This window comes from Seriola aureovittata, chromosome 16 (assembly GCF_021018895.1).
Source record: "Seriola aureovittata isolate HTS-2021-v1 ecotype China chromosome 16, ASM2101889v1, whole genome shotgun sequence".
Lineage (NCBI taxonomy): Eukaryota > Metazoa > Chordata > Actinopteri > Carangiformes > Carangidae > Seriola > Seriola aureovittata.
Genome location: NC_079379.1, coordinates 9692102 through 9719909, shown reverse-complemented (window position 1 = coordinate 9719909; position 27808 = coordinate 9692102). Strand labels below are relative to the sequence as shown.

Here is a 27808-nt window from a genome sequence, read left to right as displayed (position 1 = left end):
ACAGATGATGTTGATTACTCAGCTGACCATTAGAGGAAGATGGTCTGCTCTCCTACAAGGTTTGGATTTCAGGTTTTACTCATCAACTGTAAAAATGGGTGATTCCTCTTCACAAAGTTAGGAGGGAGTTGCCAAAATAAGGGGAGGAGGTGAAGGAGGATAAGGGCAGGCCCCGAGCTGTGGTTTGAGGTTATCCTGAGTCATGAAGGAACCTCCTCTTGCTTCTCTTATTCTCCCTCTGGAAAAATTGACAGGGCATGGCCACATGAAGACAACTCGATCCTGCCAGTCATTTTTCCAAAGACAGCTTCTGTGCAGAGGGGAAAACTGTTTTTATGAGTCATACGAAAAGAAGCCATACCATAGTGTGTCCTGCTGTTTGAGTCACACGGTGTTTTGTGTTTCTAGGCTAAAACTGGATGCGGCTGAAGCATTTATATTATTAAATTCAAGATGCATTTTGTAATTTCCCCTCTGACTTTTTTCTTTTATCAAATGCCTACTGTCAAAACTTAATTTAAAAATAATTGCAGATGCATGACCGAACTCTTATGATTTTGAATGGGGACTTAAGTGGTATATAATTGTTTTTGTGCGTTTTTGTGCATGTTTGCTCACCAATGTTGTTACTCAGAGTCATGTGAAATGTCGCTGCAGCCACACCCAGAAGCCAGACGGCCATCATTCCTTCTGTCACCACATTAAATCTTCCTACAAGCTCAAAAGCACATGTACACCAAGAATGCAGATACAATAGTGTTGTTTTGTTGTTGATGTTGCTTTGTTAGATCATTTTTTTGTATTAAAGATTTAAATAGCAATAGTTATATGTAGAAAAGAGCTATTAAAAAGTACCATGCTCTCTACTGACACCGTGTGGCAGGAGCACAGAACTGCAAATTTAAGGAAATAAAAGGACAAAGGAGTATGAAAAGAAAATAGAAGTTTATTGAGAATTCTGAATCCTGCTCACCCTTCCACAGTAGCAGAAAGACAACAACAACAGAAACATTAGTTAAAATCTGGACACATAAATACCGTTTCTCTTGTATCATAGAATCAGAAAAGAACAATCTATTCCAGTCACACAAAAGTAAAGAGGAGAGGAAGTGAAGGGAAGGGCATCTGAGTATCTGCCCCACTGTTTCAGAAACAAAAAGTAGCGGCTGGTGATCTGTCTCTAAAACTGAACATAAATGATGAGACGGCTGTGGAGAGACACCAGGAGGATGGATCAGTGCAGTGGTGGAGTGAGCTGAAGGATTCAGATTGTCTAAATTCCTCTTTCTCTGAGTCTCCTGCTTGATCTTTATAGGAAAAGTTTGACATTTTGAGTAAGATTGGCTCTAAGCAGAGAGCTTGATGTGAATAATGATACCACTTTCACGTCTGTTAAATGTGAAACTACAACCAGCAGCTGGTTAGCTTGATATAGCTTAGCATAAAGACTGGAAACAGGGCAAAACTGCTAGCCTAGTTGTGTCCAACAGTAAAATCCACCTTACCAACACCTCTATAGGGGGTTATGTTGAGGATTATTTCTTCGCTGGGACCAATCATTTTCTGAAGGCAACTCTAGTTGCAGAGCAACAACTAACTGGACCAAACCTCTCCTAAACGGTGATTTGCTGTTTTTACACCTTGGTTTTTGTAGGAATTAAATTGTAGAAATATAACCAACACGCTTCAGCTCCTGCCAACACCTGTAAAACTCACTATTTAACGCTCATTTGTTCACTTTATACGAAGTGTAAAAACAGCATGGTGTTACAGTTATGTTCTGCCCTTAGCTTGGACCAGTAACATTCTGGAACACTGGTTGCCTAGCAACTCCTAACTGGCTCATAACTCACTCGTAAAATGGCAACTGGACATTTTTACACTTCGGTTTTTGTACGAATTAAATGACGTAACATGTTTAGTGAGATGAAGCCAGCACCCCTGAAGCTCACAAACTGACATGGTTTTATCTTAGTTGTTGAAAATTTACAAAAACCAACACATTGTGGTGTTAATGTTGTGTCGGAGTTACAACTGATTGCCTAGCAACTGCTCACCTGCACACAGCCGTTTGACGTCATTACACTTAGTCTGTTGGGTGGGTTAAAGACCATCTTGTTATGGTATCAACACAACATGTTGACATTCCAACCCATGAGCACACAGTAGTCATTGCTGTATTATTACATGGGCACTCAGTAGTCATAGGTCGGCCCTGTCCAATCTTTCACCTTGGCTTTCATTTTGATCTAAACTACATACCTGTAAAGTTTCGTGACTGCACATCACAGCTGTGATGCATCAAACTTACAAAAATCTGATCACAGACAAACAAATACCGACAAAAGTAGTAAAAACCATCCCTGTGGTAGCTCCGACTACAGCAGGTGTGTCCTAGACGACATTTTGCCATGATGATACACTAGGTGAAATACCAGCCCTCGCGGTTGCAGCTGGTCCATATAAAGTGTTCTGGTGGGAGGATATTCTAACTGCTCGACAAAACCTTTTCCAGTCTAAGCAACTTGCAGTAGCTTCACATTTACCAAATAGATGTAAGTGATACCAATCCTTTCATCCAACTCTCTGCAAGAATAAACATATTCCCCAAAATGTCAAACTATTCCTTTAGGGGAGATGAAGCTACGAGGGAAGGGATGGTAACAATAGAAACGCACATACGCCTGCTGCTCTGGAGGGGGGGAAAAAAAAAATGCAGCACAGGTTATATTCTCACTTCGGTACCAATACAGACAGTTGTTTGACACACGCACAGACAGCTGGAGAAATGACACAGGCTAAGTACAAGTGCCTGAACTATTCAAAAAGTCATGTTAGTTTTATCTAGTTCTACTCTACCTCCTCTAACAGCAGAAAGAAAAAAGAAGAAAAAAAAAAAAATCTATTTTTGCTCGTGCCTCTCAATCTGGATGTTTTCTCCACATCTTAAGGCAAATTTAACAGAATGCTTTGTGCACCAACACCACAAAACATCAGACAAACCAAATTTTACAAACAACTGTTAAAGAAAAACACCCACTGCCACTGTCCAAACTGTCTCCGGGAGTGCTGGCCTGAGTGTACATGCAGTGGGGGCTAATGGGGAGAGGAGGCTTCAAATGATGGAGGGTTTACCACCACCCTTTACCAAACTGTGCCAAATACAGAACAAACACAGAGTCAGAGATGAAAACTGACTCAGCCATTGCACTTTTTTCAGCTTTCCATCTAAAAGCTCTGAACACAAAAACTCTTTCTATAGGGAAAAGTTCCCTGCAGTGTCAACCAGCGATATCATTTTCTCATCAGTGTGCTGTATTGTGAGTGAACAGGTGCTGCAGTGTGGAGCCCCATGTAATGTTCAGCTTCCTCTTACTTCACCTCCTGTTTTTGGCACTGCTGAGTTTGGTAAGGTACGTGTATGGAATCCCAAGTCTGTTGCTGCATTTATACATTTTTGTGTGTGTGTGTGTGTGTGTGTGTGTGTGTGTGTGTGTGTGTGTGTGTGTGTGTGTGTGTGTGTGTGTGTGATTAAGATCATGGCTGTGCATTTTTATGTCTCACTCACACTCAAAAATCTTTACACTTTGTTTTCATTTGTCCTAATCTAAACCAAAATAATACAGTCTTCAGGGTGGGAAGGGGACATCTGAAGAGATTTGTAAAATGCAGGTGACCCCTGCCCTGCTGACAATAATTCTTTCCTGTGTTCTCTCTCTCTCTCTCTCTCTATGAATCTTCCTCCTCCTCCTTCCTGGATGCTCTAGCGGATGGCCTTAACAGGGCTCTTGAAGCTGGAGGCAGCTTGCAGCTGCAGCTGGTAGGCCATGGGGTGGATCTTGAACCCATACAGCCTGGAGTGAGAAGAACAAGACAAACATCTCTGAGTATTTCTTTTAGCCACTGTTTTGTTGGTTAACAAATGCATGTGACATTTTCTGCCGCAAACAGAAGACACAATAGAATGAAATGTGATGTGTGACAAAAAACAGACAAGAGTAGATCAATTAGAAATCTTCCAATATTAAACCATTAAATATGTCTAATAATATCATTTTATCAGTCTAAATCAAAAGTTGGGGTTGGAATAAAGAAAAGTAGGCAACCCACTCTGAGACAGAGGACTTGCATCTTTCCTTTCTGTAACTTTTCAAAACCAACAAACCCGACATTCGCACCCACTTCACTGTGCCGAACTTCTCTCTCAAGCTCTCGTTACATCCGATACCCAATTACTTTTCATATGAACAACTGACTATGAATGTCTTACAGGACAGCCTTTCTGAAAATGTGTGCTGTTATGCTTGTATCTAAATGACATTGTGTCCCGCCCCCCCCCCCCTTTATGAGAGCTGGCTTTTCACTCTATCTTCAAGTGAAGCCATTTGAAATACTTTTGATTTCTGACGTGATCCAACAGCACGTTGTGCAAATCCATGTGAATATACCCCATCCCCTTGGCTTGCCAAATGCCAATCCCTGTCTCACCAGACTCCAGCCTGAATACATATTATAAATCATTGTCACATGAATAATGAATGGATACATCTCCTTTCTTCATGTAGCCTACAGCTTTATGTTTTGGCTTGGTTTTGCACTATATAAACTCAAAATTAGTTAGCACACACTCTCAAGCCACCCTCAAGCTTACGGTGTATGAGTGCAGGATTTTGGTTAATTATAGTTATAATTTATTGCTGATCAACATAATATTTGAGGAATTGATCCACAGTATTTTAGCTCAGTTACATCCATTCATATGGATGCTGTGAGATTTAATTGTCTTCTGAGTGGTGAGATAATAATGAATAGGGAGCACTCAGTTTGTGACATCAGAGCGTGTATGTATGTGAAGCATCAAATTGTGACTGCAGTCACAGACCTCTGTTAATCTTTGCCAGCACACCTTTGAGCTCCACCTGCCGTACAAACCTTGGGACAAACTGGTTGGCGGGCCTCTTGGGCCTGTACTCAGGATGAACCATGAAGAGCATGTGGGGGAAGCCTGTGCCAAAATAGGCTCCATCTGTGTGGTGGTGCCTGGATGATTTCGGTGTGTACACATCCATACATTTAGGGCAGTACAGCTTCACCATGGCCTCTCCTGGGATGTCTGACAGACCTGTAGAGGAGGGAGGAACAGAGGAAAGAAGCAAATGGCTGAGATATGAACTTAAATGAATCGACTATACCTAAAATAGACATGGCACCAACAAGGATGGTTTAGTGCAAATACGATAGTTCATGCCTGGTATTTGCACAAAGCATCAAGTTTATCACCACAACCATTCTTCTGTAGACAGCAGCCTCCGAGTGTAAAACAACTGCAGATATTTTACATATGCAAAGATATGGACAGTCTGCATGTAAATTCCTAAGTGAACGTCTTTGATTCCTCGTGTGAAACACAAACCACATGCAAATAAATTAGGACGGTGTCACACCAATGGTGACAACTGTGTTTTCTGTGTTATATAAAACACAAAATCTCAATACTCACCAATAGGAAGCATGGGCTGATTCTCACAATAAACACGGGGGCAATAGCCGAAGTCTCCCTGCTGATACTTCTCCAACTACGAGGAAGAAAATGTGGATAAAAAGTCAGTTATAAAAATATAATTCATAGCAAACAATTCTCATTTAGCACATTACTCATAAGGAAAATCTGAAAGGCCTTAACACTTTAAACTTGCTCTCATTCAGTAACAAGACGAGACAAACTGTCACATCATCGCAAAAAGTGAATTAAAGAATATAAGCACCATTACTGCGGGGAATGTACTTAAAGCACCTGATCATCTATTGTTGCAATGGTGCTATCAGCAAGTGACAGTTAACTATAAATGAAAACCTACATAGTAGATATCTATCACTAGACTATTGTCGCATCGAGAATAAATCCAGCTTCAGCAGTACTGAGCAGCTGAGACTGTGACTTATAGCCATTTGCTTTAGTATACAGCTGTTCTTATCATGTCCAACCCAGGTTTATTCAATTTCGTATTCATCCCACAGATATCCAGCATCATCAACACTTTGTTGAATATATATTAATATATAAGTCAGCAGTGTTTAAACTGACAACTTTCCTCTTGCATGGTGTAATTCATTTTCCTCCACATGAAGAAAAAAATTCCCTAATGGAGACAGGAGTGGTGGATTTTGCTGACACAGCTGGTGCCTACCATCTGTGCGATGCCTCGGTTAGTGAGGATGTAGCGTGCGTGGATGAGGCCGTACAGCATCTCTGCTGCCTGCTCGATCAGGTCACTCTGGTTGGGATTGTCCTCTAGCTCCTCGTCTAAAGACAGTAACCAAAAGAGGGAACAGTGAATGTCTGTAGTGCCCAGATTACTTCTGACAGTTGAAAAAGAGATGAAAGGTTGTGCTGGGAAAAAGGTTTCAAAAGGGCAGGGAACACCAACAACAGAACTGAGTCTGTTCGTCTTACATTTTATTTTATTTTTATAAAACGGAGAAAAATAAGATCAATGATGCTTTGAAAGGGCAAAAAAACAAAGACAACAGAAGCTCTGAAGGACTCACATGGTTTCAAAGATCCTGTGAAAATGCAATGACACAATGAGGGAAAAAAAACTGCACTGTTGGGTGAAAAGGAGAGAAGCAACCATCACCCCAGCTGAGCAGACGAAACAGTCTTAAAAAGACTGTTTAGCTGAAACAAAAGGCTGTTTTCAGGATAAAGAGACTTCAAAGACAGACTGCCGAGAACAAACAGTCTCACATTTCTTACATGCAACAGCGCAGATTAAAAGTGCAGCACATGTTACAGTCATAAAAGACCTGCAGCTCTATTAATTCTATGTCTTGATCTCTGTTGTTGCTGATAAATACAGATGGAGATAAACTGTTTAAGGCTTCTCTGCTGATGTTTGGGATGATTCTGTCTCCCCTTTAGACAATTATTCAACATACCCCGTGAAAACTACTGAATTGTGTACTTTTAGGATGCAAAGTCACTCCTACACAAGTTTAACCTAAATTTGAGAATATGCAGGCATGAACATAATACAGACCTGGTTCAAGGTCCAGGATCATGTCTAGGGCTTGGCGGTAGTGGGGAACCTGCTCATTGAGGCCTGTCAGGTTGAACTTGTCCTGGATGTAGTCCTCATCCACCTGTCAATAGAGAAATCCACAGAAGAAAACATGAAGAACTTTGTGTGCTGAGATTTTTTCAAACATGTCTATGCCAAAATTTACACTGAAAGAGTTAGTCTCCTTACAGGCAGTGAAGACATCCCTTCCTAATGCAATTCAAGAACAGGAAATGGGGCTCGAAAGCCACATTTATATACTGGAGTAGAGATCTTTTCATGGCTAGTATGATCAGGAGTAATTGAAGAAGCGAGTGTGAAGCTGCAAATAACACAATTTGTTCCAACATAGAAAGGTCTCTTCTATGAAATCCAATACATATGTAAAATCCAGGATGCAACGTGAGTGCTTCTTCAATAACCTACACCAACTTTAATCATACATAGTTTAAAGTACCTCTGAATTGAAGAAACCTTTCTCTATCAGAACTTTAACTTTGCAACTGGTTGATCTTGTTTTTTCCAGCTAATCCCATAGCAGGTTTTAGAAGTGGATCAACAACTGATATATTTGAATAAGGACATATTGATTAAGGACCTGGTTACATATTAAGAGTGTAAAGAAACTCACCTCACAGAAAAACTCATTCCCCCTCAGTCCACAGAACCAGGAGATCCATGACACTTCTTCTGAACTGCTCATGTCTGAAGACCTATAAGATAAGCAGAAATACTCAGATACAATCCAGAAATTAACAACACCAACATCGAATTCACTTTTTAAAGATTACATTGTCAGACATAAGGGGAACAAGGCAACTACAATCAGACACCCATTTTAATAATTCCACTCAAAAGTAAAGTTTATATCAAAGAAGATGATGTACATAAGCAAATATAACAAATGTGAATAAACAAGAGGTCATATGCTAAGCTTCAACGTCCAAATTTCTGGTAAAGTTTAACAGACTCAACATAATTTGTAAATTCAGAAATGAGTATGTCAACAGAATAGGGAGATATATATATATATATATATATATATATATATATGTGTGTGTGTGTGTGAATGTGAAATTTATCTGATAAGATTAATAACATCTTGGGTTCACAAAATAATACTGAAGGTTGTTTGATAGACTATTCCTCTAATTTTTCCCTGAATACTCATAAAATAAATGTTTTACTGTGTCTTGTTCCTTTTAACAGAAATTACATTTATTGATAAATGCAAACCCTAAGATTTAGACTCAGTACTTAAATTCCGGTACTATTTTTTATTTACCTTTGATTGGATTATTTCTCAGCGTTAGTAATTGTCTAAAAACGATATTGCTTTGTGAAATACTCTGTCCTGACAGGAGCAACTTGGCTGCATAAAGAAATAGTTGCTGCCCAAGCCTGATGACGGCTAAGCTAATTAGCTCGCTAGCGGTACCTTCCCAACACTGTTAGTTTGATTAAGCTGTCTTTGCTGTACATTTTTTTTTACTTTTGGACCCGTCATAAACAGTTATCACTAGTGATTCATCTGATTATACAGGGTATAGTGCAGTTTCACACGACGACAAACAGTTAATCTAATGTAGCTACCGTTAGCTCGCTAGGCTAACTCTTGCTAACGACTAGAATGAGATTCAATATGGCGCATCGTTAGAAAACAGGCCTCCTGACAGAGATGGTCTCTTTTAACAGCACCGTCTGCTTCTGTGTTTAATCGTCCACACTCAGGTATGTGAGTAGTTCTGACAACTTACCCGGATTTCAACTTGTTTATCGCTGTAAAACCCGAGAGATGAAAAATTTAGCAGTCTCACCGGTGTAAATAAGATGGACACCAGCTCCCGGTTCACCCCGTAAGTTGCGTTGTTCCTCTTCCTCCGGTGAGTTTAGCGGTGCAGGGACCGGGCTGACTGTCTGCTGCTGCCGCTCACTGTTTATTCTCTGTATTGCATTTTCTTTTAAAGCTGAGTTAAATGGATTTCAAGATGTTAGTCTTCCAAATAAGGAGAGATCAATTCTGCTCCAGTGCAGCTTTATGTTTAGCTAAATTATACACACAAAACTAAAGTCTTAGAAATTTTTCCTAATTTCTCAGTGTTTCTACTCTGAGGTACTGTACTTAAGTGCAAATTTGAACTACTTGTACTTTATGTGAGTATTTAATTTTGATGGTATTTCATACTTTTTTTGCACTGCTTTATCTGACAGCTGTAGTTACTTTACAAATTAAGATTTTACATGCTACACTTATGAAGTGCTTATAAAATATGATGCCTTGTTAGATGTTAAACTACACAAGAGTATATACAAGCTGAATGATTAGTTGATTGACAGAAATTTAATTCATAACTTTTTTAATAATCAAGTCAATGCAAAATGCCATACGTTTTTTTGGTTGCAGCTTCTCATAAGTGAGGATGTACTACTTTTATTTTAATGATTTTAATGATTTCAATGATTTTAATTCATTTCCAAAAGTTTTGAGGTATGGAAATGGTACTTGTTCAGGCAAAACATGCTTAGTGTCACTGTGAACTCTCTGTAAATTGTGATTTGCATTCCCCACCATTGTTTACAAACAATCAAATCAATCAATCAATTATATTTATATTACCATTCAGAAAATTAATCTATGATCATTTTTCCTTATTATACTTACATGCTTTTACTTAGGTAGGATTTTCAGTATAGGACTTTAACTGTCATGAAGTATTGGTATTAGTACTTCTATGTAAGTAAAAGATCTGAATACTTCCTCCATTATTCTTGTCATTTTTCATGCAAAAAAGTCAATTTGCTTGTTCCAGCTTCTGAAATTTGAGTATTTGCTGGTTTTATATGTCCTACATGACATAAATCTGAATATTTTTAGAACACCAATAGAGAAAATAATCAGCAGCTTAATCAAATATGAAAATAATTATTAATTGCAACCCTGTTGTGTTAACTTGAAAATATAATTGTGAGGAAGTTCAATAGTTTCCATTAATGGAGAACACTGTCAAACATAGGTTTAACTAATGGCATTCATTTTAGCTGCATTACATGTTGCTGTGCCAGTATGACTCCAGCTCACTGGTATGGTTTATGGACACTCCTACACTGAGTTAAATCGTCACTGTTATTAGTTAAACCTGTACCTTTCCTGCTATGACATGTCAAAACGTGTGCAGTGATAAACGTGTTTTGCCTGGATTAAGATTTTCAAAGTATTCCACTTCATCGACAGGAGAAGAATGAGACACGCAATTTACATTTTCCATTAAATCAAAAGTAGTTTATTTAACTTTGCCTTCTCTGTATAACTTTATTATAATAAGACACTTCTCTGCTTGTACATTGCTCCCTTGAACTAAAAATGGCAACATTTGTTTGTGGGAATGTAAGTTGGGGTAGACAAAACTTAGATACATACCAATATACATACATGTGTGTATATTACGGTTCCATTAATAAAACCATAAATGCTAAAAACAGTTTGAACCACTCCAGGTACCTTGGTAATGCTGGAAACAAAGTACAATCTTTGAGTAATTTTTCTGGAATACACTACTTTTGTTTTCTTGTAACATGGGTACATACAATAATGCGCACATCAACATTAAGAGTTAAGGAGGGATGAAGGACTCTTTGAGCCAGTGTTAAGTGTACAGCTATCAATGTATAAACCAGCAACAAGCAAGGCAAGCTGCACCCATGGGTGTGTGTTCATGCTTAGAACAAGTCATAGTGAAAATTAAAATATGTCCAACTTCACTTGCCTGCTGAAGAATGTATGCTTAAATTACACAAAAAACTGGTGAAGTTCTCCACTGCATGTCCTTCATTTATATAATGAACATATACACACAGCTGAATGTATATATGTGGATGTATTTAAGAAACAGCAGAACTGTCTTAATAATATTGGTTAAATAAAGTGTGGGCAAACAAGGCAGAAAGTGCTTGCCATTCATGTTAACCCTCTGGTCCCCACCCCTTCCCGAGTAATTACAGAGACACCGGAAAACGCACACATGCCACACACATACACACAGACACGCGCACACACATACACAAATCATCAAATGCCCTACTCACAACATCCCAGAGACAATCTCCAAACTGTTGTCAATAAACAAACAAACCCCAACTTACAGCAGTGACAGAATTGATACAGATGAAAATATCATTTTAGTTCACCTTGGATGCTGTCTCCGGTCATTTTGCCATTTTATGTCTTTTATGTGTGATGCAAACTATGTTTACAAGTGTAATCCTACATCAATCCAATATTTCCCCAACACTCCAGGTCAGCATTATTTCTTGGAAAACCGTGTGGTGAACTGCAGAAAGGCGACTCGCGTGACACTTTGTCACCCTTTCAGCATTGTCCTTAATTCAATTAGTCTGAGCTACTGGTTGCCATCGTGTACTGAAAACAGCCATCCTGAGAACACGTACTTTGAAAAATACTTCCTCAGACAAGGAGCTCTTGGTAGTAGTCCTCCTTGGTGTGAGGAGTCTCCACTAAAGCACAGAGAGTGCATCGCAGCACGAGCAGAGGGGGGTGTAATAGTACAATACTCAGCTTAGCTCTGTACTCTGGGCCCAGACAGAGTACCTGTCCTGTTGCATCACATGTAACTTGCCCAAAAACATTAACACAAAAAAGAGGAAAAAAACAGCAACCATGGACTTTTGTTATACTAAAGGAGTGCTTATTAGAACATGTTCAATTATCTACTGAAGCATAAACAATTTTATGAAAGTCAACCATTTTTGTCTTTATTCTATCATGACCTACATTTTTATTTAACTCGTTTTCCCCTTACAAGATCGACAGATATTTCACCTTGAGGGAGAAAAAAAGTGTTTCCATAAAAATGGAAGTTACTGAGGAAATAATGGTTGTTAAAGTAAAGCCATCACGCTATTAATACAGTCTTCATAGGGTAAACAAAACTCATGAATGAAAAAAAGTAAAACTACTGTCCTTGGGGAAACTTTGATTTTTGCAATGTGCAGAAATTCTGCAGGTGAAGAGGATGCTACGATGAGGCTCAAAAAAAGCCTGTATTTCCTAAAAAGGACCGACCAATAACAGCTAATGAAATGTCAGAGCAGGTCAACAACTTGGGGAAAAAAAATAAAAAAATCACACCGTCTATCTGAACAAGCAGCAGAGACATTGATATTAAAGACAAATCAATGCAAGTGTAGGTGAGCACTGAGCAGTAGTACTTCAATGGGTCTTATCACAGTAATCAGACATACTTTGCAGGAGACCAAAAAGTCAGCGAAAGGGGTAATTGGGGAATTTAGTAAAAAGGTATTTTAATGACCTGCTTTGTAGAAGAAAAAGCACACACCCCTACAATTTGTCAGAGGTTGAAACTCAACTGACACGAGGCCAAAAGACAGAAACAAAACATCTTATGGTACATTGTTCTCGTTAACAGATGAAGCTGCACTCTTTCCCTTTGTGAGGGAAGTAATGCAGAACTGCACTACTGAATACCACCCAAGGCCAAAGTGTGGTAGAAATACACACAGGTACATAAATATAAAAATTAGCCCAATCCAAACATTTTTGCCAATTTAATCCCACATTTTGTTTTTGCACCCACATGACTGCATGTGTTCCATGTGTTTTTTAAAGATGTCATATTTGTGCTTGTATATGCGGGTGTGTGTGGAGATCTGTGTGAATGTCTTCTGTCAAAACGACGTGCACCTCCATTTCAGAACCACATGCTTTTCAAATCCAACTGGGGTGAGACTCTTAAGGGCAGGTAAAATGGTAAAATTTGGGGGGGGGGGGCACAACTGAACGGAGAGCAAGACGGAACAAATGGAGAAATTTACAATAACGGACGGTAGATAGTTGATTGATGCAAAAGGGATAGAGGTGAGGTGAGGGGGTGGGGGGGGCAGCTAAAGTGAATGTGAATACCATCTCCATATACTGTACAATGCACTAATATGTTTAAGGATGCCAATAGATAAGCCATGAAATAATGATCAAAAGGGATTAAGATGTAAGAGGGTGGGTTTTAATGTGGGTGGGGTACATCTGAAATGTTTCGATTTATTCCATCATTTCCTATTTTTTGGAGAGGGCCAGTTGCCACGCTTCTCCCCACGGTTGCCACCTCCGTTACCAGGCCCACCAGAACCACCACCAGGTGGGCCACGTGGGCCTCTGCCTCCCCCTCCGCCTCCAGCTCCTCCAGCGTTGACCCTCCGGTTCTGTCGCTCCATGCCAGGACGCTGGCTTGAGAAGCTTCTCTTATTTGCTGAGGGCTCTTTTCCTGTCATTTCCCGCTCGACGACACCTCCACCTCCGCTGCCCCCTCCACCCCTTCCCAGGTGGTGGTGATGGTGAGAAGAATATGACTTCCCTCCTCCTCCCTCCCTGTCTCTGAACTCTGTGAAGTCGCTGCTCTCAGAGGCAGTCTCCCACTCCTCGTTGGCCTGGTCTGAGTTCTGGTTGGTGAAATCAGGGGACTTTGCTCCATGGCTGTGGTGGTGCTGCGGGTGGGTTGGCCCAGCATTGCCCTGGTTGTAGTGGTGATGGTGGTGACTGTTTGCATTATGCCCTCCTCCACTGTTATTGTTGGTGGTTAGTGTGGCGTTGTGATTAGCATTTTGGCCATTGCCCGTCATGGGAGCAGAGATGGGGGCTCCGTTACTGTCCTGAACTGAATTCAGGGAAGGAGAGGAAGGTCTTCCTCCCCCAATGACCCCGACCCCTCCGTTGATTCGCGCAGCATTCTCTCGCTCCTTCAATCTCCGGAAGCGGGGCGGCTTGTCCTGTTGGTGCTGGGAACGCCCGTGACGGCGACGTCTAGGGGGTCGCTCAAATCCACTGGGAGGGAACCCACGGTTAGCAGGAAGAGGGAGCGCATTCGGCCCTCCAGAGTTTGACGTAGGGTTGGTTGAAGCTTGCTGGGTCACAACCCCTCCATTTTCAGTGGAACTTAGAGTGGCAGGAGTTGAGGCAGGTAAAGATGGCTGAGGGGGATTGGTCCCCTGAATTTGGACTTGGCTTGCATCAGCTATCTTGTCCTTTTTCTCGCCACCATTTCCTCCTCGGCCCAGGTCTTTGGGCCCAGAGGTTTGTGGTGGGCCTTGCTGTTTCCGGGATGAGGCTGATGACTTGGAAGACCCACCATGGGAGCCTGAGCTGGGTCCAGCCCGGTGTCCCCCGGGTATTCCTCCAACATTCCCACTACTCCTGTAGATATTTCCGCCTCCACTACCTCCACCCCTGCCCCTCCTAGAGGGCACACCTCTGGGGGTGAAGACCCGGGCCTGGGAACCTCTGGGTGGTGCAGATGACATGGTGCCAGTGGTGTTGGCGTTATCAGAGCCATTCTTGGTGTTGGATTTCTGGTTGTCTTCCTTGTCTGAGTGACCAAGGTCACTTGCACCACTCTCACTGCCAGTCTCTGAACCTCTCTCCCTCCGTCTCTTGGGGATTTCCTCATACTCTGAACCCTCACTGCGGGTTTCACTTCGGTTCCTGGCCCTGGCTGGGTTATGCTGGGACCGATCCTGACCATGCCTGCCACCAGTCCCCTCACCTTTAGACTCCTGGTGGTGGCCACCACTACCTACAGATGATCTGTAGTCTCTGCCACTCCTGCCACCCATTCTGCCCCGACTGCCACCAGTGGGCCCAGCGCTGGATGTGTAGGTGCCCCGGTAACCACGCCCACGCCCGTAGAACTCTCCCCCTCGTCCGCGACTGGCTCTGCTGCCTTTGGCAGGGACTCCATGGTGGTGGGAGGTGCCGCCTCCTCTTTCAAAGGAGCGGTCTCTGTCCCTTCTAGAGGACCCTGAAAATCCTGAGGACGTGGTGTCTACATCTTTGGGCCCTCTACCTGACCCTGCCCCACCTCCTCCTGAGGATCGTTCTTTTCCTCCATTTCTGGGTTTGGCTGTCTGGGCAGGCTCATCTTTAGATGTAGTTGATGTGTTCTGGGAGATGGAGGAGCCTTCCTGCTTCATGGAGGCTGGTTGTCCACCATCTTGCTCTTTCTCTTTCCCAAAGCCTGGGTTTGTTTTTTCTCCTCCATCAACTTCCCCACCCTCTCTCTTCATCTCTTTCAGCACTGGCTTCTTGATGGGGCCAGCCCTCTTGTTGGCATTGCTGCCTCCTGTCTGGTTGGAGGATTTGTGGTCCGATGAAATGTTGGAGGAGTCTTCCCCTCCACGGCAGTTGTTCCCACCTCCTGTATTGTTGGCCCTCCTGCCATGAGAGGACCCCCCACTCATACTGCTGCTGCCAGGCCGTGGGCCCCACTGGGTTTCTGTCTTATGTTCCCGTCCCCCTCTTTGGTTTGATTTAGGATGGGGATGCTGCTGCTGCGGCTGAGTATGACTGCCATGCTGAGAGGGAGGTGGGCTAGAGGTCATGGAGGAATGGGGAGCATATCCTGGGCCTGTTTTCTCCTGTTTCACATGACTACTACTGCTGGCATTACCACTGTTGCCTCTTTCACCAAGACTGTGCCCGATACCAGCTTCACCCTCTCTCTGAGATGGGTGATGATGCAGGGCAACTTTGACACTCCCATCTTCCCTTGCAGAAGAAGAGGAAGAGGAGGAAGAGCAGGAAGATGAGAGGGAAGGTTGGTGGAGAGGGGGGGAGGAATCGGTCTTCTTAGCAGGAGCCTCAACAACCCTGTCACGGTTGTTCTCTGGCTTATGGGGGTGGAGAGGGAAGTGAGGCTGTTGAGGGTGGTGGCTGTGATGGTGGTGGAGGTGAGAGTTGCTCTCAACGGGGGGAAGGTCTGCACGACCGTTGCGATCGTAGTGTGGGTGTGGGGCTCCCCATATCTGGCCCTGCTGAGATCCTCGGGGCTGCCCTTCATCCTGGTGGCTGAAGCTATGTGGTTGGTTTCCCCTCTCACTTGCCCTCTGCTGCTGCTGATGGGGGGGCATCCTCGCACCCTGGTCAGGGAAGTTGCTGTAGTTGCCCCGCCCACCCATGTAGTGATGAGGGTGGTGGCTTCCTCCCTGGGCCCCGACTTGAGCACCAACAGGAGGAGGGGTCTGATTGGACGTTCCAGAGCTGGAGCTGGGCTGCTGGATGGGTCCCAATCCACCCTCTCGTATGCGGTGTGGAGGAGTATCACTCCTAAGACAAAAAAGTCGGGGAAAGTATATAAAATAATGTATCAAATCATTACTAAAAGGTAATTACTAAATTACTACTAATAAGATGTTACAAGCACAAAAAAGTAGAAAACAAAAGGAGAAACTAAATGTAAAATTTAAAAAGACCGACTACAAAAAACTTTTTAAACACCTTGAGTATACAAAAGTGACTTGTGCATCCGTACCTGGGCCCTTTGGCCACATCATCATCCTCCAATGCCTGCTTCTGCCTCAGTGGGGAAGTAAGCCCACGACCCTCCCCTCCGCCAGGGAATACCTCCGGCCCCCAGGCCAGCTTTGGATCCATAGGGGGGGTCCCACGGTGAGGGTGCCCTGGATGCTGCTGCTGCTGCTGCCTGTCAAAGGGGTCTGAACCAGATCCCCCAGAATCAGATCGCTCACGCCCAATGAGCCCTGTGATAGTGAAGGTTGTCACTTAACATTTACATTTACTAACTTGGCATATGCTTTTATCCAATGCCTTCCAAGTGATTGACAACACTAAAGAAAATATCTAAACAGATATCTTTACATATAATATGTTTGGTGTTTAATTCTGGGCAAAAACAAGAAATTGTTGACTTCGGTCAACAGTGTGACTACATATTAATCACTCCCTGGTCTATAAGCTACTGCATTGGCCCACCTTACATTAACATCCGAACTATGTTCTGTAATATGTCAGAACTGTTTATGTAATTATTTAATCCCTGAGCTTTTGAATTACTCATCTTCAAAGTACTCCATCAGATCTCATTTATAATGTCACTGTTCCACTCACCAGACGGGTGCATGCCAGCTGAATAGTAGTCCATGGGTGGAGGCCGGCCCTGCATCATGCGAGGGTCCATGTAGGGCATCATCATCCAGCGAGGGTCAAAATTCATTGGCAGGGGTGGAGGTCGAACCATATTGCTGGGCTGATACAGGGGCCCACCCTGCTTGGGTCCTGGTCCAGGCTGGGGTGTTGAACCTGGTGAAGGACCCTGTGGGGGCTGGGGCTGAGGGGACAGCTGGCTTTGTGATGCCTGACTGTGCTGCTGCTGCTGTTGCTGCTGCCACTGCTGCTGCTGCTTCAGGAGCTGCTCCTAAAGAGAAATAAATGTGACAGGGAAAACAGAGTTCAGGATGTGTCATGGCAGCATGGGGGCCAAGTACATAGCTACTTATGGAAAATGGGGTGGTTATTTTTGTCTCTGAATAAAACTCTCAAAGAGCCAAACTAATTCAACAACTATTTAAGCAATAGCTGTACATAAGACATCAGACAAGAACAAATCCTTACCTGCTGCTGCCTCTGAAAGCGAGGTGGAAGAGATTTCTGGTACTTTGAGTAACCTTGACCAGGAGGACCACTGACTTGACGACCTGCCGCTCCTCCGATATTCTCAATCTTCACTGGCTCAACTCCTCTTTCATTTCCACTTCCTGCACGAATGTGAGGACCACCCATGGTCTCTTCCTTACTCTCTACCGGTAAAGGTACGTCCAGCGTGGGCTGTTGTGGCTGTGACACAGCTGGCTGAGGACACTGTTGGGCATCTAAATCAAGAAAGAAAGTTATGAGGTTTAATCAGGGGGCATGATATAGAGGGAGAAGCTTTATTTGAGCATCTTCATTAAGCATATCAAGTGCTGACAAAGCCAAATCACATTTTAGTGATCAAATGATTGAGACTAGTCATCACTAATCACATGATCCACGAAACTCACCTGCACTGGAGTCATAGCTGCTGTTGCTGCTGGCTCGCTGTCTATCACTGACTCCAGGACTGGGCCCTGGCTGGACAACCAGCACTGGAGGCTCCTCCGGGTCCACACAGGGAGATGGGGGCTGGCTGATGTTTGGGGAGGAGGCAGAGGCTGAAATAGATGGACTCGGACTGCCTGCTGTGGCAGCTGTAGAGTTTCCATCAAGGCTGGGGCTTTTACTGCTGCTACCACCCCCTCCTGTGTTGCTGCCTTGCTGCTGTTGCTGTTTCTCATCCAGCCTCTTTAGCTTCTCAGCACAGGCTGCTCGTCTCTCCTCCTCCATCCTACGTTCTTCCTCCTCACGGCGGCGACGGGCTCGTTCCACAGCAGCAGAGATCTCAGTGGAGGACTGCTTCCTGCGCTGACGCCAAGTCTCATCCTCGTCATCCCCCTGGGCCCCCTGGGCCCCATGGACCAGCACGCCCGGTTGGGAAGCAGGGGTAGGGCCTCCAGCTGCTGGCTGATGCTGGGTGGAGCCAGGTTTTCCAGGGCCTAGCGAGGCAGCCTGGTTGTGTGGCCGGTCCTAAACAGTTAGAAATTATATATGATGCTCCAGTGCACAGTTTTAACTTTAGACTAGATGACGTCATTGCAATCTTGTTGAGAAAAATGTACAAATGATTACGCCAACTGGGTTAAAACTCAAGAGGTAAAAAGCGAACTTAAACCTAAAGATGACTTATCTATAAGACTTGTGGGCGGTGGATGGGATAATGATAGAAATGATTTGTCTATGAGGCCCTAACCAGATGTCTACCTGTCGGTAAAAGGAGTAAGGCCCTTGTCCGAGGAGCGGCCCAGGTGGGGGGGAGGGCTGCTCCCGGGGACCACCCAATCCAGGCCTGCGCCCCTGTATACAGGCAGACACAGTTAGCCATGCTCCATCTTAATAATCTAAACTGACAAAAACACACACACACAAACTAACACATCTGCCCACAAATAAGTCTTTCCTTAACAGTGTGCACAAACTGTCCAGTGTTGAAAAGACTCTACATCTTCTTTACACAGCTCGAGTCTGACCTGTCTGAGCAACACACCTTTTTGTTGCTGTTCAGCACACTACCTGGTAGTTTGATGATGCTCCCTGGCCGCTCCAACCACTGCCTCCCTCCTCGGCCCATCCTGGCTTGCTGGAGGGAGGTTGGGGGCCATTGTCAGCATTAGAGGGAGGGGTGCGGCGGGTGTCTCCCCCGCTGTCCGAGGCTCGAGAACGAGAGGTTGCAGGTGGGGCATCCTGGGACCTCTGCTGCTCACTGAGGAAGAGAAAACATCCTTTTATAAAAAAAAGTATAGCTAGTATTGTCACATTTAAACCAAATTTTCTTTAATAGTTTACACACACTGATTATACCACATACCGTGAGTCATTTATGCTCTCGGTTCCCTCCTCTTCCACCTCTTCCTCTCCTTCATCATCACTGAACTTCAGCTTGGCGGAATAATCAATCTCCTCATGAGCCCCTGTTAATGCAAAAAAACATGAGAACCATGTTTGTACCAAACATCCATTCAGTGCATTTGAATGATTATTCATCATCCTTCACTTCAATAAACCCAATCCTCAACTCTACTTCTCCCCCCTCTCTCTTATGAGCTGTAGTGACTGGAACCCCTCTGCTTGAGTCAGCAGGAAATATGATATGCAGAAACACTGGCAACATTAGAAAGCATCAATCGCACTCACTACCAGTATGTCATCACCTCCTCAATCATTTAGCAGCATAAGCAACGCATTAGGGCTACTTTGATGGCACGCTGAACGCTCCCATGTATAAGAACATGTACAACAAAAATGAAAGCCTCTGCAGTGCAAGCTCATTATAGCTGTGCTCTAAATTAACCGAAAAGCAAAAATGGAGTGTTCGTTCCATTTAAATGCCACATATATTAAACCACAATTTATCTAGTCTAATGTCATTCCTTTTTTCCTAATTCTGTTGTGTTAAGTACTTTACAAAGATAATCTGTAATCAGAGATTTTACTTATTTCTATAGTTTCGGATCAGTGTAGATCCGTTCTCTAAAGCTTTTATCATGAGATATTTTTCATTTTCCCTCCTTAGTTTTTCTGCAATGTGAAGCAAGATGTTGATTAGATAACACTGGTTTTTAAATATTTGGAACTGGTCCCAATTGTGTACAGAATGTTGATAGCCAAGCCTAGTTTTATGTTGGTCGTGTATCTGTGAATGAGCATCTTCTGACCTGCCCAGCCCTCGTCTCCGTCGTGGTCCAGCTCGTCTAGCTCCTTTAGGTCGTCCTGCTTTAGGATAGAGGGTCTTTTCACCATCTCTCCACCTGCATCACGTGGGCCACCCTGAGGCCTGCTGTCAGGACCACCCTGGCCACGAGAGAACCTGAAAGAGGGGAAGATGTTTTTTGATATGCGATATGTTGAAGGTCCCAAAAGGCATGGCCTCTTAGAAAATAAGATGAATTGTGAACCCTCAAAGCCCATGCAATTTTGACAAATTATATTACGGCTCAATCTCAGTGCGTTTTTCCGCTCTGAAGAAAAGAGCAGGTAGATAACATATCAAGAAGTAGCACAATACCTGTTTCACAACTGATTTTAGCTAAGAACATACCTTGGAGCAGGCCCTTCCCCAGGTGGCGGGTACCTGTAGGGCCCTTGAGGGCCATAGGGGCCCGGGAAGGGCAGATAGGGAGGATACATCTGGAAAGAAAAACCAGATCAGATTCAGATACCAATTCTTTTTGTATTTGGAGGAGAAACGGAGAGAAAAGCAAGAGGAAACTTACGAATGGAGGCATGATCCCTCGGTATTGGGGGAACCCAGGACCCACAGGGGGCTGGGGCAGAGGCAAGGCGGTGCCGCCTGCAGGAGGGTTTCTAGGTGGCCCGTGGGTCTGGGAGTTTGGAGGGGGGACCCCAGCTGCCCCATCCATCACCATAGTCCCACCAGTGCCACCCTCCGCTGCCCCCTCCCCAGACAGGGTGGGCGCCAGGGCTCGGCCCCCACCGTCCCGCCAACTTGTAACGTCTGAGATCGCCAAACACAAAAGGACAGAGGTGTCAGTATGGTAGATTAAGTTCAGAGATACAAAGCCATTACTTCAAAGAGATAGCACATCCTTGCAACTAAGATCAATGTCTGAAGTCTTTCATAACATAAATGGATTCAAGTTTTGTAATATCATTTTAAGCTAATAAATGGGAAACAATTTTTCAAACCAATAAAAGCATAAAGAAAACAATAATATGTACACATTATCTACTCTCTTATTGTGTATTTGAAACAATACAAAACAAATCAATAATTAATGGGAATCTGTAGTCTGTAACATACTAAATAATTTAACTACAAAAAGCACTCTTAAAAACAATCTTTCTGAGAAGTTTTCTCACCACCACTGACTTAATTAGAAGACTAGCTGATCAATTATTGGAGACTAAGTGGGCATCACTCACTCTGGGGGCGGAGGCTTGGTCCGGGCCCATACCACTGATCTGCAGTGCCCTGTTCTTTGCCAGCTTTGTCCTGGTCGCCAGCCGCCTGCAGGGTGGGAAATTCCTCGCGAGAGAATGGCGACGGTAGGTTTGATCCCTTTCCACCTGCAAAGAAAGGGGAAGAAGTGGAGAGAATGATTTTCAGAGAGGGGCACATGTGAAACAAAAAGGTCAATCCCAAGAAATGTATGAATGATATACAAAAAGGAAGACTCACCATCCCCTTGTGTTCCATGTGTAACACTGGCCTGTGCCCAGGACCTTGCCCCTACGGCCTGGGTTGAAGCTGGGGCCAGAGCCTGAGAGGGAGGGATGGGGGGCACAAACAAAAGACAAAAACTATAAGATACATGCCAACTATGGCTGCTATAAAGCTTCTAGCACATTATTAATGGAGAGTATGATTTTGCTTTTATCTTACTGTGGCTGTTGGTACCTCTGAAGCTGGCGGGGTTCTCGGGCGGGTCGGTGCAGGTATCTGTGAAGCCACAGGCTGCTGCGATTCCGGCTGCGGTGCTGACAATGCATCGGTACTGAATTTTTTTTTTTTTTTTTTTAAGTCACAAACCGGGGAGACTGATATTAGAAAAAAGGAGAAGCCGACAACAGCAACGAGCAACAAAAAAAGAAAAACGATGTTGAAGTGCAAGTGTAAAACTAAGGCATGTTAGACCGGACCTACTTACCTCTTTGGGTCTGCTGGTTCCTGTTTGCTTGCCCATCCTGTGCCGTCTTTGGGAACGAGCGAGACGTTTGGGTCGTTGCCTTTGTTCTCTGCCTTCAGACTGGGCAGGTTGGCAGGGGGTGGCATACGCCTTGCGGAGGCAACTTTACCAAGAGACTGCAGGCCATGGCGGGGGGGAACTGATATGTGGAAGAGAAAGGAGGTCATTAACACAGATGGACCACTGAAACCTGACACAAGTGAAATCTACTGGGTGCAAGGAATGACTAGATGACAGGGATGACATTTGCTGCTTGCTTCACTGGATATACAATTAGGATGCTGAACAACCAACAAAGCTAGAGGATTGTTCGTTTCACTCTGATGATTCCGATGAATGCTGATTCAGAAAAGGCTTCTAGATGTTCTTAAAAACATTCAGCAAACCCACTTCAATTACGGTTTATAGAGAAATGTTAGGATATTGATGTTCAAAGAAGCACGGAAAAGCCTGATTCCTAAAAGTGAAGCTGTGCTGAATATCAATCCCTCATTTGTTTTCTTGAGGCTCAGAGAAACCACAGTAGTGCATGGCTTCACTATGTAGGAGGGGGAAATCTGTAGTTTGGAAATGGGGACAGCTGCTTAGATCTAGTGGGGAGCTTCTGAATAAAACATAGACTGGGGACTCAGCAAAGAAGTCAAACAGCGTCCACAAGTAAGCCTCTGTCTCAGGTCAGGCTCAGTGGCTCTGATGCTCAGCTGACATGTCAAGACTCTAGACCCATTCACCCGCTAAGCCCTGCATAATTTCTTTCTATATGGCTATACAAACAATGTTTTCTTTCTCTAAGTGACAGGTGTAAAGGCCTACAAGTAACGGTGGTAAACATCCCTGAATAATATTAGCAGTATCAGCAAAAACAGGTTGGCAGGCAGTTGAAGGATACAGCACATCATGCACTTCCTGTATTGGAAATCAACACCAGAGCTATTAGGGACACAGTAGGCTAATGCATCAAAGTTGCAGCACTTGTGGGCAGGAGACAACACAGCACAGCTAAGAACTTTTAATCACAACACCAATGGATAAATCCAACTGTGACCAAGCAGATCCGTTTCTCTAGGCTACATCTGATCAATTACAGAACAAGTTGTACATACTTAGTGGCAAAACAAAACCATCTGGCAAAAATTTAACAGAGCCTGAAAGGCAAGCAATTCTGAAAACTAATACCCTGGGTAGAAATACTGAAAAGCTGATCCAGTACACTGGATGTACTGTACATTGTGACAATGAAAGCTTGGACATGACAGACCCAAGATACTCACCAACAGGCTTTTGTGTTTCAAGGCTCTTTCCTTTGTATGTATCAAACAGGTTGAGAGACGCATACTTGGTTTTGCCTTCCTTCCCCTTTGCAGTTTGCCCAGAGCGCTCTGACATTGCGCTGTCCGCTCATTGAGTATGGTGAGCCCTGAGACTGGGAGAGAAAGAGAGAGATTTGACACTATGTATATACAGAAGGTGACAATAAAAATGCTGGTTTTACAAACATGCATTCAGAACAACAAACCGTATCCCAAATAAACTGAGCACAGGATTTGATTACAGCAGTGATTCTTTTGGCTGTGTGGTATAATTAAGCACTTGGAGTAAATTACAATATGACATTAAAAAATATGTTATCCATAGAAGCTTGCTCATGGTGGGAATTTTTTGGGTCTCTGTAAATAATATTATAAAGAGTACGGTGTAGACCTACTCCATTTGAAAAGTCTCTTGTGATAACTTCTGTTGTGATTTGGTGCTATATAAATTAAAAAAGTTGAAGAAGTTGAAGAAGAAACACCATCACAACACAGGCAGTTCTGGGAAACATGATGTACTGCAAGACAGTCATACACAATACATACCACCTATGCTGGGGAAAACATACTCATAAAAAGGACAAAATCATTTATAAAGGATCTATACCGGTTTCTGCTTCTACTCAGGTGTGGCAGCCTCACTTGTCGCAGACACACGAATCCCATGTGCCAACTAGTAAGACTAATGCTGATCCTCACAGAAAACATTTTCTGAAGTTTTACTGACAAATTTTCATCATTTGTCTCAAAACAGAAATATTCCAGAATTTCAACAAATATATAAATCAACTGAGCTTTTTTCCTTGTGCACCAGGAAATCACATTTGCACCAACTACACTGGACAACTTTCCTTTTTTATACATTGTGCACTTTTATAACGTAAATTTGCAAGAAAAATGTGGGGGAAAAGCTGACGACCAATTCCAAGCATACTGTAAACATTTATCTCCAATGAATTTTCTTTAACCCCCCCCCCTTTTTTCTTTTTCTTTTTTTTTTTTTTACAATTTTTGGCAATTTGGTAAAAACTTTTTGGCTGGCTGGTTCTTCAGCATAACAACTCAAATGACAAGAGGTTCAACAATTTTACAAACAATTTACAGATTCTACACCAAAAGAAGTAATGTGGCTAGAGAAATGCAAAAATTTTATTAACTGAAACACTACTGAAATATTCGTTAAGTTTAAGGAAATTTTGATCACATATTTTAGCCTAAAGATTTATTTTGTGTGGCATCACAAGGGTCTGACTCATGAGGGTGATTGGCTATTCCTTCCTAAATATTAGGTATCTAAACATTGGAATTGGATGTGTCAGATGTGTTGATGTGCCTTCCCTTCCATGAGAAAAAAAAGTTGCTAAATTTTTTATCTATTAGAAAATCCTTGTTCCAAATTAATGACACAGCTTGTTAAACAAATAAATACATAGAATACATATGTTAACCACAGGCAACAACTACCTAAAGGCCATTTTGGTACTTGGGGAAGACTTATTGTTACACACATCCATATATTTGTCCCAACCTCACTGTTTACCTACAGCTGCATCATCCTGATCACATGATTCTCACTGACACGCAATGAAAGCTCAATGTGGTCAGAAAGGGTGATCGTGGCAGTTGCACCTAAATTTGTGCAGCTTTCCACTGAATAAATCCTGGTTCTGATGCAGCTTTTCAGGCAGGTGTGTAGGTATTTCAGTACTGAGGATAACTTAAACATCCTTTTTAAAACATTTACACGAACTGTAGCCAGGACAGATTCAGCATTATGCCATTACACAGACAGTGTGAGCGGCCCTAGTACAGTGCATGACTAAACACCTCATCACAGGAAACACTGTACAAAAGAAAGGAAAAAAACAGAACCATGGTTTCTATAGCAACACGTTATAAATGATTTTCTTCTATGCCTTGCCTTGAGACAGCATTGGCTCCATGGAAACTGCCAGGCGTTTAGCTTGAACTCATCACATCAATAAAACACACTGCGCTGACATCTGTCCAATTCAGAATGATTTAGTTGCATCCAGCAGGTTGAATTGCTGCCCCCACTCTACCCAACACCCATTAAGCACAATTATCAGTTCAGATGATTCATCTAAGATTGTTATGCTGCAAATAAAATTAGGCATTTCATTCACTGGCTTTGAATGAAGTAATGAAATGATGTGGACCAGTCCAAATAGTCCTTGACTTGAAGAACAATTTTAGAGCATAACAAACACTTCAAGCAATAGCTCAATGTTACATCATTCTGTAACATAATGATCCATGTATATTTCAATATCTGAAAAGTCAGAGAAGTCATGGAATCTCCATTAGCTCTCGGTATATCTGAATAACAAGTATTCTGAATACAGTGGTGGCACTACGTTTAGCCAAACACGAATGAATACGAAACGACAATCAAAACAATTCTGAAAAGACACAAAGTGAAAGAAACTGCGCACCGACAATCCGTATGATTACAACATGCATGGTGTCTGAACTACACGTACAGCTGAGGAAACTCAATAACACGAAACAAGAAATTGTTTCACAGGATAACTACCAAGCAGCAGCACCGCACCGTGCCTCAACAGCCAGATGAGATTAGAAAATTAGGTCGTGGGATGGCTGATCAGCTACATGTTGTATGGGGATTAACGGGGGCCAGCAGCTACACTACCAAACTATAACCGCAGCAACGTACACCACAAAGGGGCCTTGGAAAGCTAATGATAATGATAAGGCGCTAACCAGCTATAGCTACACGATCATCTTTAGGTAAAATCAGGTGATATGAAAGCAGCAATTGCAACCAGGACATTAAATATATATAAACCACTAGCTGCAGACTAAGACATCTTTATTGTGGTGCTAACTGACTAGCAGGCTAACACAGGGCCTCTGTTGGCGCTGGGAGGGGGACTGCGTTGATGTTTCATAATGCATTTTCAATATTTTGCGGTACCATTTATTTTTGTTACATCTGTTCACATCTGCTCACGGCTACGTTTTGAATCACACACGCACACATCGAGACCAGACCTTTTCATGAAACAGTGCAGCTTATCTCTCATTCGCAGGAGGTACAAGACAACGCAGAAAAAAGATTTTATTAGGAGAACAAAACAAAATGGCGCTGGAGACAGGCCCGGTACATATTAACGTTAACGCAGACCGGTTGTGTAGCATTGAAGCCAACTAACCATCACACAGCCAGCATTTAAAGACACTGGCAACGTGGAAAAAGTAGAGATGGCTGTTTAGAAAACCATAAATCGACAGTAATAACAGTTTTGACAGTCAGTGTGTCACAAACGGCGCTTGAGCGACTAGCTTCAAGGCTAACGTTTATCCGCTATCATTAGCAACGTGCAGTCTTAAATCGTCAACAACCAAAGGTAAACAGATATTTGAACAACAAACTAACTAATTGGACATCATCGCAAGAAAAACAAGACGTGGTTATTCACAACGCGATTCAAGTCTATCCTTGCAAACAAACGCTAGCCGAGCTGGGCTAACGAGCTAGGCAACCACCTAACGTTGGCTAGCAACAACAAGCGAAAAAATAAGACTATCCCCCCACAAAACATCCTCTCAGGTGAGTTAATTCTGTGTCCAATGATAGTGGTGATAATTTCGGCACAATGTAATTGTAACTGCTCGGTGTTTGCATAAACATGCAAAATGTTCCGGCCACTGACCTGGTCTTGTCCCGACTTGTCTCGAGGTTGTACCGCAGAGTGAGGTTAGCTATGCTATCGCGTAGCTTTCTAGCAAGGGACCCAGCTAGCTAAGCAACGTTATCCTCCTGCATGGTCAAACACACACGGCACTTTACAGTAAACCGCACTAACTTCGATACGAATAGTAGTATATAGAAAAAGAAGGTGTTTAGCTTACTTGCACTCCTTTTCTTTTTTTCCAAAAAATAAATGAAAAGGGGAAAAGAAAATTGTGATACTGGACTCGATCCGTCACCGAAAGAGCCGTCAACGGCTACTGGATAGTTTCATGAGATGGGAGCCGTTTGGGACCTCTACTGTACGAGGGAAAACGCGACTCATATTTAAAAAACACCAAAAATAAACTTTAAGATAGTAATGTTCATTATCTTATGGGATGAGCTTGATTTAAAAAAAGAAGAGACTGATTTATCTACTGTCTTTGGCCATTCACAATTTGATATGGACATTGTTATGAATTAAGATTAAACATGTTTTCTAACTATTTGTTTGGGAAAGCAAAGGAAAAACTCACTTAAAAGCTACAGTCATGTTACTATAATAGAAAGAACATTGTTTTCTAAGATCATGAGGGTATCTTAGGTCATGCAAATTG

General features: G+C 43.0%; 2 protein-coding genes across 7 annotated transcripts; both read right to left on the bottom strand.

Moving 5' to 3' along the window:
* Positions 1-926: 926 nt before the first annotated feature.
* On the bottom strand, positions 927-8973 carry csnk2b (casein kinase 2, beta polypeptide). Of its 2 annotated transcripts, none has more exons than XM_056399681.1 (7): positions 8819-8973; positions 7693-7774; positions 7041-7143; positions 6189-6304; positions 5501-5576; positions 4933-5122; positions 927-3854 (listed from the first exon to the last, which is right to left on the bottom strand). In XM_056399681.1, the coding sequence occupies exons 2-7, from the start codon at positions 7762-7764 to the stop codon at positions 3764-3766; spliced, it is 648 nt and encodes a 215-aa protein (XP_056255656.1). In that variant the 5' UTR covers positions 7765-7774; positions 8819-8973; the 3' UTR covers positions 927-3763. The 2 variants fall into 2 exon arrangements, with proteins under 2 accessions (XP_056255656.1, XP_056255657.1); XM_056399682.1 differs by having other exon boundaries at positions 8879-8941.
* Positions 8974-10319: 1346 nt separating this feature from the next.
* On the bottom strand, positions 10320-27510 carry prrc2a (proline-rich coiled-coil 2A). Of its 5 annotated transcripts, XM_056399585.1 has the most exons (18): positions 27371-27481; positions 27172-27278; positions 23435-23586; positions 22125-22302; positions 21860-21971; positions 21656-21737; positions 21400-21543; positions 20730-20971; positions 20555-20643; positions 20172-20323; positions 19325-19427; positions 19030-19219; positions 18721-18813; positions 17925-18486; positions 17497-17753; positions 16993-17299; positions 16397-16625; positions 10320-16191 (listed from the first exon to the last, which is right to left on the bottom strand). In XM_056399585.1, exons 3-18 carry the CDS (start codon positions 23547-23549, stop codon positions 13143-13145), a joined length of 5904 nt encoding a protein of 1967 aa, XP_056255560.1. In that variant the 5' UTR covers positions 23550-23586; positions 27172-27278; positions 27371-27481; the 3' UTR covers positions 10320-13142. The 5 variants fall into 5 exon arrangements, with proteins under 5 accessions (XP_056255560.1, XP_056255559.1, XP_056255563.1 ...); XM_056399584.1 differs by lacking the exon at positions 27172-27278 and having other exon boundaries at positions 27371-27510; XM_056399588.1 differs by lacking the exon at positions 27172-27278 and having other exon boundaries at positions 16397-16580; positions 27371-27510.
* Positions 27511-27808: the final 298 nt, after the last annotated feature.

Excerpts from the sequence above, each read along its gene's own strand:
- csnk2b (XM_056399681.1), bottom strand. The coding sequence starts at position 7,764 with ATGAGCAGTTCAGAAGAAGTGTCATGGATCTCCTGGTTCTGTGGACTG. Across the intron at positions 7,144-7,692 it reads GGAATGAGTTTTTCTGTGAG|GTGGATGAGGACTACATCCA; the intron begins GTGAGTTTCTTT and ends CTCTATTGACAG. Across the intron at positions 5,577-6,188 it reads ACCGAGGCATCGCACAGATG|TTGGAGAAGTATCAGCAGGG; the intron begins GTAGGCACCAGC and ends TCTTCCTCGTAG.
- prrc2a (XM_056399584.1), bottom strand. The coding sequence starts at position 23,549 with ATGTCAGAGCGCTCTGGGCAAACTGCAAAGGGGAAGGAAGGCAAAACC. Across the intron at positions 20,324-20,554 it reads GGGGAAGGGCCTGCTCCAAG|GTTCTCTCGTGGCCAGGGTG; the intron begins GTATGTTCTTAG and ends CCCCTCTTTCAG. Across the intron at positions 16,192-16,396 it reads GATGTGGCCAAAGGGCCCAG|GAGTGATACTCCTCCACACC; the intron begins GTACGGATGCAC and ends TTTTTGTCTTAG.